This window comes from Pundamilia nyererei, unplaced genomic scaffold, assembly GCF_000239375.1.
Source record: "Pundamilia nyererei isolate P.nyererei 1_Seehausen unplaced genomic scaffold, PunNye1.0 scaffold00267, whole genome shotgun sequence".
In the NCBI taxonomy this organism is placed as follows: domain Eukaryota; kingdom Metazoa; phylum Chordata; class Actinopteri; order Cichliformes; family Cichlidae; genus Pundamilia; species Pundamilia nyererei.
In genome coordinates, this window is record NW_005187668.1 from 383,896 (window position 1) to 403,051 (window position 19,156).

At 41.6% G+C, this 19,156-nt stretch overlaps 1 protein-coding gene across 1 annotated transcript in view; it reads left to right on the forward strand.

Annotated features, from left to right (window-relative positions):
- The window catches only part of zc3h3 (zinc finger CCCH-type containing 3), a 79,898-nt gene that overhangs the window by 51,667 nt on the left and 9,075 nt on the right, over window positions 1-19,156 (forward strand). The window contains exons 5-9 of the mRNA XM_005750282.1: window positions 7,240-7,403; window positions 10,622-10,697; window positions 11,050-11,205; window positions 11,922-11,991; window positions 14,253-14,384. Of these exons, the coding sequence (XP_005750339.1) occupies window positions 7,240-7,403; window positions 10,622-10,697; window positions 11,050-11,205; window positions 11,922-11,991; window positions 14,253-14,384 (598 nt within the window). The remainder of the gene's footprint in view (window positions 1-7,239; window positions 7,404-10,621; window positions 10,698-11,049; window positions 11,206-11,921; window positions 11,992-14,252; window positions 14,385-19,156) is intronic.

The following is a 19,156-nucleotide window of genomic DNA, read 5'->3' on the forward strand; positions in this document are numbered from 1 at the left end:
GCTCCTTTGTCTTACTGACGTTTAGAAGGAGGTTGTTCCTCTGGCACCAGTTCTCCAGATTCCTAATCTCCTTCAGGTAGGCCGTCTCGTTGTTATCAGAGATCAGGCCCACCACGACGGTGTCGTCAGCAAACTTGATGATGGTGGTGGAGCTGGTAGTGGCCACACAGTCATATGTGTACAAAGAGTACAGCAGGGGGCTCAGAACACACCCCTGGGGGGCTCCAGTGATGTGATATCCAAGGTTTTGTCACTGAGAAAAATTCACTCTTGAATAATCTTTTCATAACCGAGATTTGTAAGCTTAGCTTAAACACTGAAATCCCTGAAAACATGGTTGTTCCAAGGTTTTCCACAATTATGTTGTTGCCTTGGTTCCCAGGGCGATGGTGGTTGGGTGAGGTTGTGTATTTTATTCTAAATGCGGCTGGGATTTACAAAATTAACATGTTATGTTAAAGAACAAGTGAAACTAGCAGTTCAGAAAAAAATCAAGAAACATTTTCTCATAGACTTCTTCACAGTCAGACCTCGTTTTAAAATTAGTGGGTTACCCCCTGCTGGCCAGTTTCAAGAATGCATGTTTAAGACGCCTAACACTAAGATCTAAAGAATAAAGAATGTGATATTTTTTTTTATGTAAGATTATGTCCTATGTTTTTTGTTTGCCAAGACTTGGAAGAACAGTTTAAATATAAACCATAATTCAATTCTCTGGTTTCCTAGGAGTTAGATTAGGGGTGGTTTGAAACCGAGATGACATATCTGCTTCATTTCTTTGTTGCAGTATATGAGATTAACTTGTTTTGTACACATAGAAAGAATAAAGGTTTGGCCCATGCAAAAAGTTTCAGTTTAACATAACAAAGTTTAGAAAGAATCAAGTTAAACTTTATGCCTCTGAATTACATAGTGTGTCACAGACCTTAGTGAACAGATTTCATGCTGCTCTGTAGTGCTAGAAAGGAGTTCGATATGTCTACAGCTGTCACTGTTGGTAAGTTCAACAGTGCTGTCTTTGTCATTTAGATTGTGCGATCTTGTAATTTGTTCGCGTAGCCACTTGTAATGAAATAATTTTGTGTATTTGTTTTGTGTGTTGATGATGAGCAGAGTTAATTTGTGCAATCCAGATTTGGTGAAACAGAAGACCCTGGACTGTGGCTGGACTCAGCGTCTGGTGACTTATTACTATTCATTTAGCTGCTGCAGTAAATATTGATTCATCAAGGGATTTTCAATTTGAGCCCCCTGACATCCTGTGAAATATCACCACATGTGTAGAAGTGAGGAAAGAGATAGGGAGGGAGGGGGACCCATCGGGTCCCCAGGGAGACTCGTACCCCCACCCCACCCTCATACCTGCTCCTTTTTTATGCTTTATCTATCTGTTTAACTCCAAAGACCACCACCACTTTTATCAATTTGAAGCTATTGAGTGCAGCATGAGCTCATATTCTTTGCTCTTAACTACTGAGTACTCCTCTTCATCTTTGGCCTATCAGACCCGCTGGTCTCGCTTCATACCTTCTCAACTCTTATCTCTGCCTGCCACAGCTCCATCTTAGAAAACATACCATACATACCGTACCTGACCGCTCAGTAGTCCAGAGGATCCCAATGTGTTCAGATAACCTGTAGAGAAAAGCCATTGATTAGATATTTAAAAGTGGTGTGGTACCATTTAATTCATTTTTGACATTCTTGTTAAGACTTAATTCAATGATATGCATATATTAAAAAATATATATATATTTTTTTGTTTTTTAAGAAAAAAATCTAAACACATTTTCCCCTAAAGTTCTGTCTGCATTCAACAAAAATGATTTCAAGGACTGAACATAAAGCTTGCCTAAATAGCATGCACTTGTAGGCGCATTTATCTGTGGCTTGGTAAAAGCCATTGAGAAACATTTCTTATCTTGTCCAACAAAAATAAAATAAAGGTGAACTTTGTGTATCATATATGTTGAGAGTCAAAGTGTCACTGAGTTCCAGGCTGAGATTTGTGAGCAATGTTTTGGTTGCCTTAATTAAAAGCACGGGGGTGTCCTGGATAATATTATTGTTCCCACTGGCCTCTGTTCCAATCACCCATCCTACTTGACAGCATTGACTTGTTTAAACTTTTGAAAATTGTTCTTGGTGACACATTTTAGAATGGGTACTAAGAGTGTTAAAGCTGAAACATGCACCTGCAACACTGAGAATATTCTGCTTCATGGGCATCTTGCATCCCCTAAGGATTTTTTGAGGCTGATGATGGTGCCTCTATTGAGAAGGGGGGGTGCTTAAGGAGTTTAATTTAACTAGTTTTACTTAGTTTTTGGTTTTAAAAAACAGTTTATCTGTAAATATGTGACTGGTAAAACTGATTTTATTTTTTTAAACTTGTCCTTCTCGTCCATTTAGTTGCACAGATGTCTTGCTCCCAGGCCCACAGGAAGTGAGGTTGCCTCTGCCCAACATACCGTTCTCTCTCCTAGTTTTAGCCATAACAGGCATGGTGTGTGATTTAGAGCTGGGTGACAGTTTGAAGGGGCGGGGGAATCGGCTGCAGTATTTCAGGCCCCGCCACCAGAAAATAGATATAATCTCAACATTAACTCCATTAATAGTATCAGGAGTTGAATTAAGAAAGCTGTAAAGCATGCACTCTGGAGGATAAATTACAGCCCAACCCTCCTTTCATCTCCCTTGCTATTTTTCTCCCCGCGAACCACTCTTTAATTTTCTGTCCCCCTATGTTTGCTCTGTTGCTGTTCTTTCTTGTGTTTTATGTCTTTCTGTTTGATAAAATTTCATGTCAGTCTTGCAAATGCCTCCATCTTTCTCTGCTTTATTTCTGGCATAAATGTTAAGGCCCTCATGCATATACATACATACATACATACATACATACATACATACATAGTTTTGTGTGTGTGTGTGTATATATATATATATATATATATATATATATATATATATGTACACACACACATCTGGTCCGGCGCTCATCTCCTTTAGTGCTTCAGTATTGATCAGTACAGGATGTAAGAGACTGGGCAATAAAGTGAAGCAGCGCTCCCTCTTCTTCACTTCTCTCTTCTTTTCCTGCATTCACCACCCCATTCATTCCGCTTTATACCGCAATTCATTCCTTTGCTCATTACTTATCACATTAGTCATCCACCTCCCACCATACAGTTGTGTGTTAAGATTCTCTTCTGCTGCTTTTTAATGCTGAGTTCTCAATAAATATGTTTTATTGTTACTTTCTACACTACAGTCAGTTCCCCTTACGTTGGATTTGAAAGGATCCTGATGCGTAACTCGGCTACTTTGGTTTCCTTTAAAAGTGTGAAGAAGCAATGCTCTCGGTTAGAATTAGCCAGACAACTGTTTTTGCTGTGCTCTGTTTCAAGGGTAACTGTTTCCCAATATGAGCTTACTAATGCTGGGGTTGCAGACAAATAAGACAAGGGCAGCATTATTCTGAGCAGTTGCGCGACCCTCCAAATTCTTCCTTGTCACTAAAACAAAAGTCGGATCATTCATCAACGGCACCGGTAGTGCTGAATCGCGCTCTCCTTTATCTCTGCATTGCATGGTCAGAGCACCGCACATACACACACCTGCATACACATATACAGAGTCAGACATACTGGATGGTCTCAAGAGAGTTTCTTTGTAGCCTTGCCCTGTCCTCTAGTTCTCTTGTTTTTTCATAACATATTTTTTACAGTTGTTTTTTGATGAGTTTAAGATCTTTTACTGTCTGTGACCTCCAATCTCTATTTTATGCTTTCTAGCACACTTAAAAGTGTAAAGATTACATAAACTGTGCTTCAGGGCTGAACAAATTTGTTAATTTGTAGAACTTCAATCTAAAAGTAAATTTAATTGTCCTATAAATTAATCAAGCAAAAACGCCTCCCCATTCTCTTTGAGCTCCTCTTATGTCTGTGTAATTTTAATTTGTTTGTGGTTTCGACTGTTATTGTTCTGCTAGTTATAAGATATTTAAAGAAAATTTTATTTTCAGTTGGTTTGAGAAATTGATAATCACATTTTTACGCACCCCGGAAAATGATATTTTGAGATTTTAGCAGTTCTGTGCAGAGAGAGAGATGAAAAAGAAATGTAAACTCAAACCACAGTTTGAAATAATTTTTACTAGTCACAGACAAAACTTGTTGGTATTGCAGGCAGGAAAAAAACTGCAAAGTACAGATTTTTATCTCTATCTAAGCTCTCCCACTAACAAAGGAGCGCTGCTGCTGACACATGGTGAAGTGAACAAAGACCGGCATGGATTATTTCATTGTCACAGTATCTGAGCCGCCTTGTAAGCTGTCATCAGATCTGTGAGCTGCATCAATTGGTTGTATAAGTGCATTGTACAGATGGAGATAGCTGCTAATTATTATGAAGGAAGGACCAATAGAAACAATTTCACTCACCAAAACTGAAGCATAACTTCTTTTTATCGCCTTACCATAGCAAGTCATATTATTTGTCAGAATATTTCATTAAAATGCTCCAAGAAGCACCAACAGCACAAACACAAATTACCAGAGGTGAGACCTAGCAGGCCCTGTGCTGGACCGGCAACATCCCCAGTGACAGCCCTGTGACAAAGCCTTGAGAGCCTCAAGTGGCCATTTAAAGAACTGCAGTTAAATGCTGGCTTCATTTTTTGTGTTCTCTGGAACTTACTATTATGTTATTTGTGTATAAACAAGCCATGTGTGAACCAGTGTGACTCATTATGTGCACTTCCGTGTGTGCATGCAGTTCAGAGCTGTACTCATTTTGTCTAAGAAAAGACGTTCTTTTGAGATGTTTTGTCTTGGTGTTGCCAGACGGTTTACCAGCCCAGTCTTCAGCTTTGAGAATGGACTACATTACCCCCAAGTGTCCTTAAAGATGAATTATAAAACCCACACAAGATTACGCTCATCAAAAATGAATCTGTTACATCATAGTGCTGCCTACTTAAAAGTAACTCATTGGTTAATATTTGCATCACAAGAAAATGGTATTGCTTTTTCAGAACTTCAGCACCAGCAACATTTTCCTCCTCCAATGTTGTAGATTAATTGAATCTTTTTAAATGGACTCCTGTGAAAAAACTATTCAAATTCAAAAAGCACTTTATTACAGTAGCAACTATTCTATATGCGTAGCCTGACTGCTTTCATAGGAATTAACAAGGTAAAAAAAAAAAAAAGAGGATAAATAGCAGCCATATGCTGTGTTATCAAAGGTGGCATGTGTGTCAAGTATCAGTAAATATAGCACCTTTATCTAAAAAGGAAAGAGTTTTTGTAGTTTTCTCATATAGAATATTCAGGTGTGTGTGTTAACACAATGACACAATATTCCCAGGAGTGGACATCACAGTGTCTTCACCCCAAGTTCAGACCAAGCAGTGCTGAAATAAATTGCAGAAAAACCCAGTATCTAAATCTCTGACTCAGTTAGCACGTTAAGAGTTAAAGTTCATAACTGTTTATAACAATTAGAACAAGACTGAATATGTATGGCTTGTTTGGAAGTGTTTCTAGAACACAACCTCTTCTTTCTAAAGACAACATGGAAGCAGGGCTTAGCTTTGCAGAGTTGCATCCATCTTCCTCCTCTCACCCCCCTCTCACCCCTACCTGAGCCTGGCTGAGTTCTGCCATAGGTTTCTTCCTGTTAAAAAGGAGTTTTTCCTTCCCACTGTCCACAAGTGCTTGCTCAGTGGGAGTCATCTGATTGTTGGGGTTCCCTCTTTATTACAATTTATAGACATGACTGTTATTATAATGAACATAAGGATTGAACAAAGCTTGAACAGATCTTAGTTTGCAAGATTAGAGGTGTGTACATCAAACAGTTATAATTTTTGTGCCAAAGGGAAGAACTGCTCTGTGATGGGGACGGCACACATGAAAGTAGTCATGCACAGACATGTGAAATCACTGGGACGATTGCTCTGACACTTAGACTTGTATGAACATATGAACCCGGTGAGAAAACATCCTAACGTCACCCCTTGACTGCAGCCCTGTGTCAGGGTTAACTGCCGTCTGTGTTAACTGTTCATGTCATATCCCCATTAACCTCCATTGTGGCTCCCTAGGCCACCCAGTCCTTGTTTAAGCCTCCCTGGGTGGCAGTCAGTGCTCCAACATTAGCCTCCATTACAGCTCCCCTGGCTGCAGTTGCCCTGTGTAGGGCGTCCACTGATCTTGTATCAGTGAAACTGAGTGTCTGTGCTGCTGAGTTATGGCACACAGTCTAATAGAGCGTGCATGTGAACACAGCTGATGGCTGATATTATTTGCAGCAGTGCAGCAGCTCTGCACGTGTTAAGCATCCATGTCAGTTGTTTTGTGTGCGCCATGCATTTGGGGTAACCCTCTCTCTCTTTTCTGTAATGGGAGGCATGAACTCTCGCTCTAAACCCATTTCCAGCCCATCTGAAATACGGCAGCAAATTACCTCCAGCGGCGCCCTGCACACTAGCCCAATCCGCCCCAAATAGAAGTGACAGGACAGCGCAATTTATCGCCATAACCCCTGCACCGCCCCACCACCACCCAGAAGCTCCACACACACTGTGGACTCGCACATACAGATGCCGCACACATACACAGGCCAACCGAGGGACTCCTGAATCTTGAACCTGTGTGCAGAGGCCTGTGATTTTGTGTACTATACATACCATAGTAGGAATGTGTTGTAATTCTGTGTGTGTGTGTGTGTGTGTGTGTGTGTGTGTGTGTGTGTGTGTGTGTGTGTGTGATCTCTACACTCAAGTGTAGGGGCCAACCGTGCTGCTCTGGCCCCCTGCCCTGCCTATTATCTCATTGATTTCCTTCTCTCCTCTTTTCAATTCTCTCCATTTCCACACTACCGTCCTTTCCATTAGAGGAGCAATTTAACAGAGTGCTGTGACATGAGAGAGAGAGAGAGAGCGAGAGAGGGGGGACTACAGGATGGGAAACATAAAGTGAAGAGAGGGGTTATACTGAGAGAGCTGGGGAGAAAGGATGGGTACCAGTAAAAGAAAGAGGGTGAGCGGAAAGTCTTCTAGCAGATGGTTTTCGCTCAAAGCAATGCATGAATGAAAATTTTACAGTGTATTAACTGGGCTGAGTGGATAATTCCAAGTAGCAATAAACCAGAATTGGGAGTAATTTGATTTCCTCAGATGTTTCCTTATACCATCTATTCTTCTTTTATTTGAATCCCTCTTTCTCTAAGGAGTTTCCTTCAGAGCCGTCTTCGAGCTCCCCACGACAGACACCCGTCATCCACCCAGCAGTGGAGAGGAAGCAGCATGTGCTGGATTCGTGGGTCCTTATACCGTGTGTCAGCCAATAAGCTGTCCCGCACCGTAGCAGCGAACATGTCCATCAATCGAACAGGTATATGTGTTGTGTTTTCAACAACTTCTGAAGTTCAAAGAGGACTAACAATTCACACAACCACCGTGGAAATTTAAAATGTGCCTGAATGAGCCTGCCTCAGTGTTTTCCTCTCACAAGCAGATGTCAAATACATTTTCCTAATTAAAATATATTTAAAAGAGACTTAATTTCCACCATTGTAATCTGAGTATAACAAGGGCACAAATGTGACCGCTTGCTTCACATTGTATTTAAATTACCAAAAAATGGCTGGGCCAGTATTAGGCACTATGTTCACATTTTCCCCTCAGTCCTTCCTATGCTGAATGACACTGTTGTCTTTTTTTTGATTGGTTGCCACTTGCAAAGAAGGTTATAAGGTTATAACAGGAGGTGGGTAAAGCTACTGTTGTTTTGAGAGTGGTCCTCTCCTCAGCCGCTTCTCCTACAGAGACATGGAGGCACGCCCACCCAACCCAAGATATAATCTCCTCAGCATATTCTGCATCTTTCCTCGGGTTCTCTACCAGTTGGACATCCTAAAATGCTTCACGTAGGGGGTGTCTAGGAGGTCTTTCAGTGTGAAGGAGTCCCTCCCAAAGAACCAAGCTCTTCCCCTGATTTCTATGACGGAACCCAGACACCCTTCAGTGTCTGGGGAATGCTCATTTTGTCTGCCTATCTCATTCGTTCAGTCACCGTCTAGAAGATGTGGCCATAGGTGAGGGTAGGAACATAGATTGGCCGGTAAATAAACCGCTTTGTTTCCACACTCAACTCTTCTTGCCTCTCCTCTTCATTTGTTTTCTAGCTGCAGAAAATTTAGTTCTTAAAGTACAACACTTCTCACTGCTATATTCATGGGTTTGGACATATTTCAGTTGACATAAAATTATACAGATTAGATACCCTGCATTTAAGACATTTAGTCCAAGAACATGGCAGTAAGTGTACAGAGAGTGTATATTCACATTTGTGGCTGTAGCACCGTTCACATATCCTCTAACAGACTTAGGGGAACTGGCTGGATTTGCCATCTGAAATAATAAAGTTGTCATCTGTCAGAGAGGTGAGGGGGAGGGCCTGGAGAAGTGAATGGGGGAGATTAAAGCCTGGATCTGCCTCCACTTTCTTCCTGCTTCTCTACCTCTCTTTTACACATTCGGCTGTGACTAAAGCTGCAGGTGAAATTGAGAAGCTCCAATCAGTTCAGCTCGTGACCAGCATCACAACACAAATTCCTGCATCTAGAGACACGTCTCGGGTGTCTTCCAGTAGGAGTTGTGATTTCACATCTTTGTAGCAAGCTTCATATTTGTTCTTGGTACAGAGCCTCCGGACTGTAATCCAGAACACACGCTTGACAAGAGACTTAACAGCCAGAAAAATGCCAAATTTAGAGGTCTGAGTAAGATTAACTGCCGTTTGTAACCACACCCTGCCCATCTCCTTGTCGTCTTATTCATTCCTCATTTTCCTACACTATTTGTGGCGTGCATTGGGTACATAGTGTTTGTAATATTCTCAGACAGAGCTGGATGACGCATTTGGATTTGGCACTAATGCGTCAAACCACCCGAGTATAAATAACCAGTCACATATTTAGTTTTTATTGCTTCTGGCTATGCAAAAGCACATACAGATAGCTTCCTTTCTGTCATATCTATTGTAGATACTTTGAATACTTTAAAATTACTTTAAAATTTTTAAATTTAATGCAAGACTTAACATCAGAACAAAGCATTTTATAGAATTATAGTAAACAAAACCAAAAGCTACCCTTAAATCTTCATTTATATATGTGCTGATGTATTTATTACTAGGACGACTAATTGCTTGTAGATGGTAGACATGAAGAGAAATGGATTAGAGACAATCTTGAAGGAAGAATATGTGAATATGGATGTGGAGGTGAAGCATGTCAGACAAGATCATGAGTTTGAAAGGGTAATGTTGAATGTTGCCACTGCATTGGCACCACAGATTAGATGTCAGTCAGAAGAGAGAAAGGAATTCTAGAGTAAGTTGGATGAAGTGGGAGCGAGTGGTGATTGGAGCAGACTTTAATGGACATAAAGGTTCAGGAAGGAGTTGAAACTGACTCTGGATGGTAGGGAAGACTTACCAGATAGAAAAAGATGCAAATGTGTTAACAAGTGAAGAGAGGTTATTGAAAAATGGAAGGAATGCTTTGACGAGCTGATGCATGACTAAAATGACAGTGAAGAGGGTGGCTTTTCAACAACAAGGGTGATGTGGAGAACTGTGGTAACTACAGAGTAAAAGGAGTTGCATTATGTCGTTGTGGCTCTCGAGATATGATAGGGTACCAAGACAGGAACTGTCGTACTGAACGAGGAAGTCGGGAGTAGCAGAGATGTATGTGAGGCTAATGCAGGACATGTATGAGGACAGTGAGACAGTGATTAGGAAGGACAGATGGGTTCAAAGTGGGGTTTGATTATATCATGTTCCAAGTCCCTTCTTGATTGTTGGGGTGATGGACAGGTCAACCACTGTGATCAGACAGGAGTCTCTGTGGACTATGATAATTACAGATGACACTGTGGTCTGTAGTGAGATTAGGGAGCAGGTGGAAGGTGTTTGTGTGACCAAATAGAATGCTAGTGATGGGGTGAGATGGAGTGAGATGATTCACTGTGGTGACCCCTAAAGGGAGCAGCTGAAAGAAGATAATGATGACAATAGATTTCTTTTAGATAAAAGTGATGTTTACACCTTTTTTTCAGTTTCTAATCAGTTTGTGTGAAAGCATTTTTTAAACAGCCAGATGTTTTTGGATTTTACATTACATTTTTATGTAAACGATTTGATGCTGAATTCAGTTATATTAGGTGGGGAAATCTATACATTTTTAGATTCAAATAATGGCAGGGATTTATATATTGTTCATATATAAGCAATTCCTGCATCTGACAACTATAATAAAGCCATGTTCTTCCTGCCCCCACGTGAGTTCTCTCCAGGGACTCTGGCTTTCTCTAACAGTTACTTTTTCACATGGGTCCAGGTAGTTTTTATCCTCCTAATAAATAAATCCTAAATCATCATTTAAAAACTGCATTTTGTCATTACATGTTTTTTGTTTATCTAATGTTAAAAATTAAAGTGTGACAAACATGCAAATTAATAAGAAATCAAGGTGGGGGAAATGCTTTTTCGCGCACTGTAGGCTTTCTTTAAATCACTCATTTGTCTCTTTCCTCCACATCTAGGAAGGTCCTCATGCTTCCAGGTCTCCCACATGGTTCCCGCCATGGCCAAATCCTCCAGCACTCGTCACTTAGCCAGGTAGTGCTGATAGCTCTCATCTCTAACCATCAGACACACATATACAGAAATGGGCATGTATGCAAACCATCCTGTTTACTCGAAATCTTATCCAGCTAGGGCTTTTGCGATTGAGCCTCTGCACTCTCTCTCTGCACTAATATTAGTTGCTTTTCATGACTGTCAACTAAGAAATGAAGCCTGAAGTAATCTTGTAATATTAAAATTGTATATTAAAATTGGTATATAAGTACCTTTACCCAGAAATCATCGCAGGGTGTTAGCTGCGAGTTTAATCCTAACCTAGTTTGTTATTTAGTTACTACCAGCTGGTTATTACTTACTGTGGTTTGTGTGTGTTTCATAAATTCAGCCGTGCAGTCCAGCGGAGTCTTGCCATCATTCGCCACGCTCGTCAGAAGCAGCGGCAAAAGCAGTACTGCATGTACTACAACCGCTTTGGCAAATGTAACCGTGGAACCAGTTGCCCCTTCATACACGACCCAGACAAAGTGGCGGTCTGCACCAGGTAACTCAAACACACACTGACATCCAGGCTATAGAAATTAAATGCAAGGTAAAGTTGTGAATTACTCGCTCTGACCTTACAAATATCGTGGAGACTCGAGCACAGTATGGGAGGATGACCACACAGTCACTGCAAGAGAACAGCATGACTCAACAGCAACTTGATTTTTGTGCATCGTTTGTTGAGTGTTTTGTGGTTGAATTTGGGTGTTTAGAGGCTTTGACGAAGCAGGTTCAGCTTTAAGTTTGTAGAGTTTATTGCTTTGTATACTGTGGATCGTGTGTCTTTTTTTAAATGAATGAGTCCCTGCTGTAATTGGCATCTATCTTTCAGCTTTTAGCTGTGTCCATAGTGAGTATCTTTCCCTCTGCACCATCTTCTGAGCATTTCACTGGACAAGTTTACTAAATATACTCCATAGAGAAACCACATATATCACATAGAGATGATGTCGTTTGCTCGTATGTGCATCTTTTACATGGACACTGCAGTAGAAATAAGAGACTTTTGGTTGGATTCTGAGACGTCCATCAAATGATTCCTGTTTCCTTTATTATTACTGGTTAACTTGATTGTCAGCTGTGAGACAAGAGCAACCAGGGATCTCATGGTAGAAATAAATTTGTTCTGATCAAAAGTGTAGTCAACAATAAAAACAAGCCTGTTCACCAATTCACCAATAATTTCAAACAACATTGTTTTTGCATTATGTGCAGGTTTCTGAGAGGGACATGCAAGCAGGCAGATGGTACCTGTCCGTTCTCCCACAAGGTGGCAAAGGAGAAGGTGACGCATGCACACACACATGCACACACCAACACACACGCTCACTCATACTGGACAACATAATTTATAGCATTTCACTGCAAAGGGTTGGGTACAGTGTGAAACTATACGATGACACATTTTTGGTTACAGTCATCATGGATCGTATTTACACTCTTGGCATGCCTCCTGTTTCCATGGCACTGACAGGAGTGAGGAAAACCTGACCTGATTGTGGGGCGGAGTAGGGGTGGGGGGTCATGACTAAACAAGCAGCTTAAATGTTAGATGTACAACCTGTTCAACTGTTCCATCTGCAAACCAGCTCCTATCTTGGAAATCTGTGAGGGGCTGTCATGGTTTTAGTTGGATTATTGGTTTTCTCTAATGTGAGAGTGAATTGCAGTTTGTAACAGGAGAAAAACGGAACTACCCTGCAGGGGGGGGGTTATGTGAGTGGTTTGATGGGTATTAGCTAGACTGATTAAAGTGATAAATGCGTTTGAAATAATTTTTTTCTACAGGTTGAGTTTGGCCAAATCTGGTGCTCTTTTTTTTTTTTTTTTTTGATCTGATCTTTTAGGAGGAAAAACAGCAATTTTATCTACTAACTACTGTGAACAGATAAAGGTTTTGCATCATATCTTCAGTACATCTCAAATTGCGGGGGAAAAAAAAATTGGAGACATTATCTTGATTTTCTCTTGAAAATATTACACACCAATCTGGATCCACAAACACAATTCATCTGTCGTTTGGAGGATATTGTCACCATGGCAAAGATGTGCAGTATATCGGGTGGCTGTAGCTCAGGTGGCAGAGCAGGTCAGCCACTAATCAGAAGGTCGGTGGTTCGATCCCAGGCTGCCTCCTGGCTGTTGACAGGAGGCCCAAATATCCTTGGGCAAGATACTAAACCCATGTTTGCCTACTGGTGGTGGTCAGAGGGCCCGGTGGCGCCAGTGTCCGGCAGCCTCGCCTCTGTCAGTGCGCCCCAGGGCAGCTGTGGCTACAATGTAGCTTGCCATCGCCAGTGTGTGAATGTGTGTGTGAATGGGTGAATGACTGAATGTAGTGTGAAGTGCTTTGGGGCCCTTACGGACTAGAAAAGTGCTATACAAATGCAGGCCATATATGAATGTTCTTGTAGCCGGTTTAAAAGAAAAATAGATACATTTTATTTGTTCACCAACACCAAACAGGGAAAGTGTTGAAACTAAAAAAGGGAAAGCCTTTTTTCCTCTCTCTTTGAGACAAGTAGCCCTCCAACAGGTGCTCTGCTGCCTCACCCTTCACACACACAAAGCTCTGCGCACATGTGTGTTGTCACACCGCTGCCTGTAAGTGCTGAGAGCCCAGCTGTCTATTTGTAATGCCAGTTTCCCCCACACCCAGACCCCCACCCCAAGCCTTTGGCCCCTCCCTTCATGGGATACACCCGCTCTGATTTCATGCAGTTTCCTTAAGCAGGACTGTATGTGGACAGAAAGGGGGTGCAGGCTTATGCAGCTAGCACCCCTCCGAACTTGATCCAGGCACTAGTGTAGAATCCCAATTCCTGCACCCCACCGTCCAGTCTCCCCATTACCACAAATACTTCGAAACCAAATACCCCTGAACCAACTCCACCTGGCATGGCCCCCCAACAACCATCTCGCTCACCACTTGCTCTCCACCCTTGGCTCAGTCTGCGCACACATCCAGTTCACATAAACAAATCATGAGAGCTGGACGAGCTTCAGCCTGGATAAATATTTCTGTAGCAGTTAATTAGGTAGAACTGATCCTATCTCAACGAGGTGGAGTCCCTCTCACAATCCGCCTCCTCTCTCATCTTTCTTCACTGAATCCCCCTCAGAGGTATATTTAGACCGGTCACCACCAGGCTCACCCCTGCACCCAAATCAGTCGATCTCTCTGCACACATGCTGTCAAGACACACATTCACTCTTGCTCCGCTGCTGTCAACTGCAATTAAGGTCATTTAGCTGCTCGGTGTGACAGATCACTTGGCACACGGGACACGTCCGTCTAGTGGTGGTTTTTAGAACTGCATGTCTGTTTATAAAGTTATATAATCTCATGTCACCTCATCACCCCTGCAATCTTCCTCTCTGTGATGATGGTTTTACATAAAACACTGCTGTGAAATTATGTATTGTTATTGGGTTCTCTAATTCATAAACCATCCTCCACACTTTACTTTCTGCTTGTATGTACTAAGCACTGTGAACATTTGTCAGGTTCACATGGTATACACGCACATGCCTGTCTCTTCCCAGATGCCGGTGTGTTCCTACTTCCTGAAGGGCATCTGTAACAACAGTGACTGTCCCTACAGTCATGTCTACGTGTCCCGCAAAGCTGAAGTGTGCCAAGACTTTGTAAAAGGTTACTGTCCTGAGGGAGAGAAGGTAAAAACTCAAACAAATGCACAAAAACATTTTTACTTTGTTAAAGGGCATTAGATTTTACAGACTCTATGCCACAGTTTGTTTATGATCGCAGCAGGTTCTATCATGATAGTGTGTTGGTAATCTATAGATTTTACACAGAGCTTTTTAAACCCATGTCCACATGGTGTAGGTCTCTGCTGCACACTGCACATGGAGCAGCATCACAAATATGTAAAACAACATAATTTGCACTTGTGCTGTTCATTAGTCCCTGCAGTCGAAATGACAGAAGTCAAAATAGACAAAAAGCTTCTTTCGGAGTGAAAATGAGTGTTTAAAAACTCCTCACTCCAGCCACCATGTATGCTTTTGGGATCGCTGATGTTTTTTGTTAATGTGTCACTTTCTTCACGGCTGTTTCTCTTTTCTGTTTAAGCTAATTTTTGAATTAAGTAATCAGAATTGAGTCTGGATTTGGCGTTACTGCCATCATTCTGCTTTTTGCATTCAGACTACACTGATAGAATTTGCTCAGTGGGTAAGCATGGATTCATGCTGAGTTAACTTCTCAAATTTAGATGTGAAGGTGACGTCTGTTTTAAAGCCATGACTGCCTGACCAGATTTAGCTAGGAAAACAACATCCATGAATGTCCAGTGCTTGGGGGTTATTTCCTGTCACTTTTGTACTTTCTCACTCTTCATTGGTTGAGCTGGATGTTGTAGGGACACCTTTTGGCCGGTTATCAGTGCAGATGAGATTAGAGACACGTGCAATGATCAGTTGAAACTCACAGGTTTAACGTGGATCACGGTTAAACCTGTGAGTTTGGCTCTAAATTTGGTTTCAGTCCTGCTCTGACGCTGTGATCTGATTTCAGAGTTCTTTCTTTAAGCTGTGCTCCTCAATTTGAGCATACGGATTATATAACATGTATAAAGTTTCCCTGAACTTAAGGCTTAGGTAAACAAGTGGTTCCACCCCCACCCCCGAACACACACACAGAAACGCACATGTACACACTGACACACAGGCAGGAACAGCTGCAGGGGGTGGTGGTCCATAATGGCATAACTGTAGTGTCTGAGTGACACATTGAGGGTCTGATGGGTAAGAAAACCACTTCCACTGAACTCACGATCCTTAAGTCACCACACGCACTTGCTGCCCGCGTGTCAACCTCAAACACACCCTCCACTCCTGCCCCCACCCCACCACCTCCCACCCCACCCTTGTGTTTTTGCCTCCATCTCTGGCTCCCTTCTCTTCGTTGTGCTTATTTTTGAGTGTGAAACAGATGCTTTTTCACACTGTCAGACCTCATTTAAATATTGCATGGGGAAATGAGGATATAGAAAACAAAAGGGATATTAATATTTATTCTATTAGCTGAAGTGCTTAGGTCTGTGATTTTCCCCTGTGTGTGTTTGTGCCTGAGTGCGTGTGTGTGTGTTTATAGAGCGGTGCGCTGCGATGCTCTGGCGGCTCTATGATGGATAGCAGGCAGTAATTATAGATGGGAAAACTGCTGAGGATGGCACTATGGGCCAGGCAGGCAGACACTTCAGCATCTCAGGGGTTAAGTCTGCTCCTGTCCTCCATCCTCCTCCCCCTTCCTCATCCTTCTCCTCGTAGACCCACTACCATCCTGTATCATCCCAGTGTTGTCTCATGTGCACCCCCTTTGCAGCTCTTTCTCTGCTTTCCTAAATTTCTCCACTGCATCTTACTCCCCGAATTTAATTTTTAATTGGCTGTAGCTCCTTCATGAGGTCTATCTTCTTCCAGGTTTCTTAACACATGAAACTCACAGTCACCTGTGATTGTTGGCCGTGGCCAGTCATCCATAGTTTTTGGAAGATTGGCTAAATAGCTGGCTTTCATAGGCTCTTCTCTGCTTCAGGTGGTTGAAACAGCATCTGAGCCAGTGTGCAGCAGAGAGCTGTCTGAGCTGCTGTTTGGCCTCATGATAACGAAAGTGAATTGAGCCTTTTTATATGCACCTTCTTCCCACCCGCGGGGGGAAAACTGTATATACGCTATTGGTTTCCTCTCACCTTCAGTCTTTCCTTGTCTGTTCAAGTGAAAATAAAAATAAATATAGGAGATAAAGAGGAAAACAGAGAAAAAGTAGATATAAAATGTAGAAAATGATGAAAAAGTTAAGGGAACAAGCCCATAAAGATGAACGAACATAACTGATTTGACTTTGGTTACCAGTCAGGATCATGTTCTGTCTGTCCTCTCTGAATTCATCATTCAGGGTGAGATTGTTGATACAGAGTTCCTCTGTTCAATGATAAAACATCTTGAAGTTTGCTGTGTGTCAGCACACCTGGGTATGGGCCAGGACAGAGCCCAGTGAAAATACTAATCTCTAACATTATTTGGCTACTGGAAAACAGACTTTGCTCAAAAACTGCTCGAGGTTCAGTTTTCTTTTGTAGTTTGCTGCAAGACTTCATGTGGTTTGTTACTAATCTGCTACACAGAACCTGACTGAGTCCATCTTAATAACTCAATAACTCAAAATGTTAGAAATATTCCAGTGTTAGAAAATCAGCACTGCTCAGGGTTAGCCATTGTTAATCTTCAAAACTGACTAGGTTACTTTTAAACATATAACACTGTCAACAGTGTTAATTTAACACTCAACAGTGTTGTATTTAACACTCAGAGGAGTGGACCCATATAGACACTCTCTAGTGTTAATTTAACACTGGAGATTTTGCTGTGTAGAGGTAAGCATATCCAGGGTCAACACTTCGGTTTGAGCTCCTTGATGCACGGCCTAAGAGAAAGTTGGTTTAGTGTGTGTATTTGGGCCCTATGCAGCTGCTTTAGAGAGCACAGCCTCTCTCACTGTGCGTTGTCTGTCTTGGGCTTCTAGTGGCGATGTTGTGTTGGTCTTTGAAGTTGGGCCACGCTCCAAACTTTAACAACCCATTTTTTCTTGTACTGTGAAATCCTGAATTTTGTTTTTCGTTTGTAAAAACTCAAAGGTTTGTCTTGATGCAGTTGTGCTGTTTATATAGTTTATACGGAGATAAGTTCTGGTCTTGGAGGACTCGCTTGAATTTCACATCCTTGCCAAATCCTGACACCAAGTGACCAGATATTCTTAAAGATGTCGGAGCAGCTTTTATTTCCTCCTATCTAAATGATCATTTTGTAAATTAGTGAGCATCAAGAATGTTTGCTGTACATAAACGATAAACTAATCACAGGCAAAAAGATCTTAGAATTGTGCCCAACAAGTGAAGCCAGGTTCCCTTTTTTTTTTGCTAAAATTCGATGCAACAGGAGCGCTTTGCTCGTTCGTAAACCTAAGAATTCTGCATCGGCACTCTCACTGCATTATTGAAATAAATTAGGAGGATAGTAATGTCGATCTGATCACAGCCTGAAGTGTAGCGACATGGTAAATTCCTCCTTTTTCTCCCTTTTTCAGTTTGTAATCTTAGTAATATGTCAACCTGTGCTCAATTATTGTTCTCTTCCATTCACTGTAAGTTGCTCTCAACGATTGTTGGCTTAATGCCCAAGTTGTAAATGCATATGATATCCTCTTTTTTCATTTTACTGTCTTTTCCATCTCCCACCCTCCCTCCCTTCTTCTCTTTCTTGCTTCTTTTGCGCCTTCTTTCAGTCTCTTGGTAAATGTGCTGACTCTTCCTGGTTTTGGCCCAGCAGAGAGCTCTCTAATAGGCCCCAGAGACATCCCAGCATTCCTTAAATCAAGTGGAAAATTGTTAACTTGGTGTGGGATAAAGATGTTCTGTCCACTTTAGCTCTTTTCTCCCATTTCGTCTCTTACTCTCTCTCTCTCTCTTTCTTTCTCGCTCTTTCTGTCTTTTTATGAAAATGAGGATGTATGGAGCTTCAGGAAAGACGAGTGAGCTTTTAGAGTCCATTTCTCTGACACTTTGTTTCAATACAACTACCTCCCTGTTTTAACTCTTCAGTTTTAACACAGCCTAGTCCTGAGGACTCTGTCCTCTTTCTTAATTGATAGATACGTGGCAGTTTTAAGAACTTTGATAATAGGGTTGCGAGCACATGCTGGGAGAAGTTGATGTATGTGACAGAGACATGATCCTTTTATCACATACATTGTGTATTTAGATGTGCAGAGTTTCCCGTCTCTGCATAGCTGTCTGTCAGTTGTCAGGACTGATCCTAGCTTTCTTCCAAATTGTTTTATATAAGCAATATGAAAGAAAGTTAGAAGGCAATGTAAAATGTAAAACACAACACAATGCTATAATCCAAAAATCATTAAAGTCCTGTTTTTAATTTTAACTGATGAAAAAAACAATACATCAATTTGATAAAAAATTGAATTATTTTTGAAAAATATAATATATTTCAAATATGAGACCAGCAACACATTTTAAAAAAAAAAAACATGCGAGCAAAGGGAAAACAAAAGAAAACCAGTTATCCCTTTGCACAACTGGTTATTGTATAATTATTTTCTGTCCATCCGTCTATTTTCTCCCTCTTATTCACTGCAGTCGCAGTGGTGCTGGAGCCATCCCAGCTGTTACAGGGCAAGAAGCAGGGTACATCCTTGAGAGGTCACTAGTCTGTGGCAGGCCTAGAGTATTGAGACAGACAAGCATTCACACTCACACCTAGAGCCAATTTAGAATCACCATTCAACCTAACATGCATGTCTTCAGACTATTGGAGGAAACCGGAGTACTTGGAGAGAATCCACGCTGGCACAGGGAGACCCTTGTCCTGCCCAGGACCCTTTGATTGTAAGGCAACAGTGCTAGCCACTG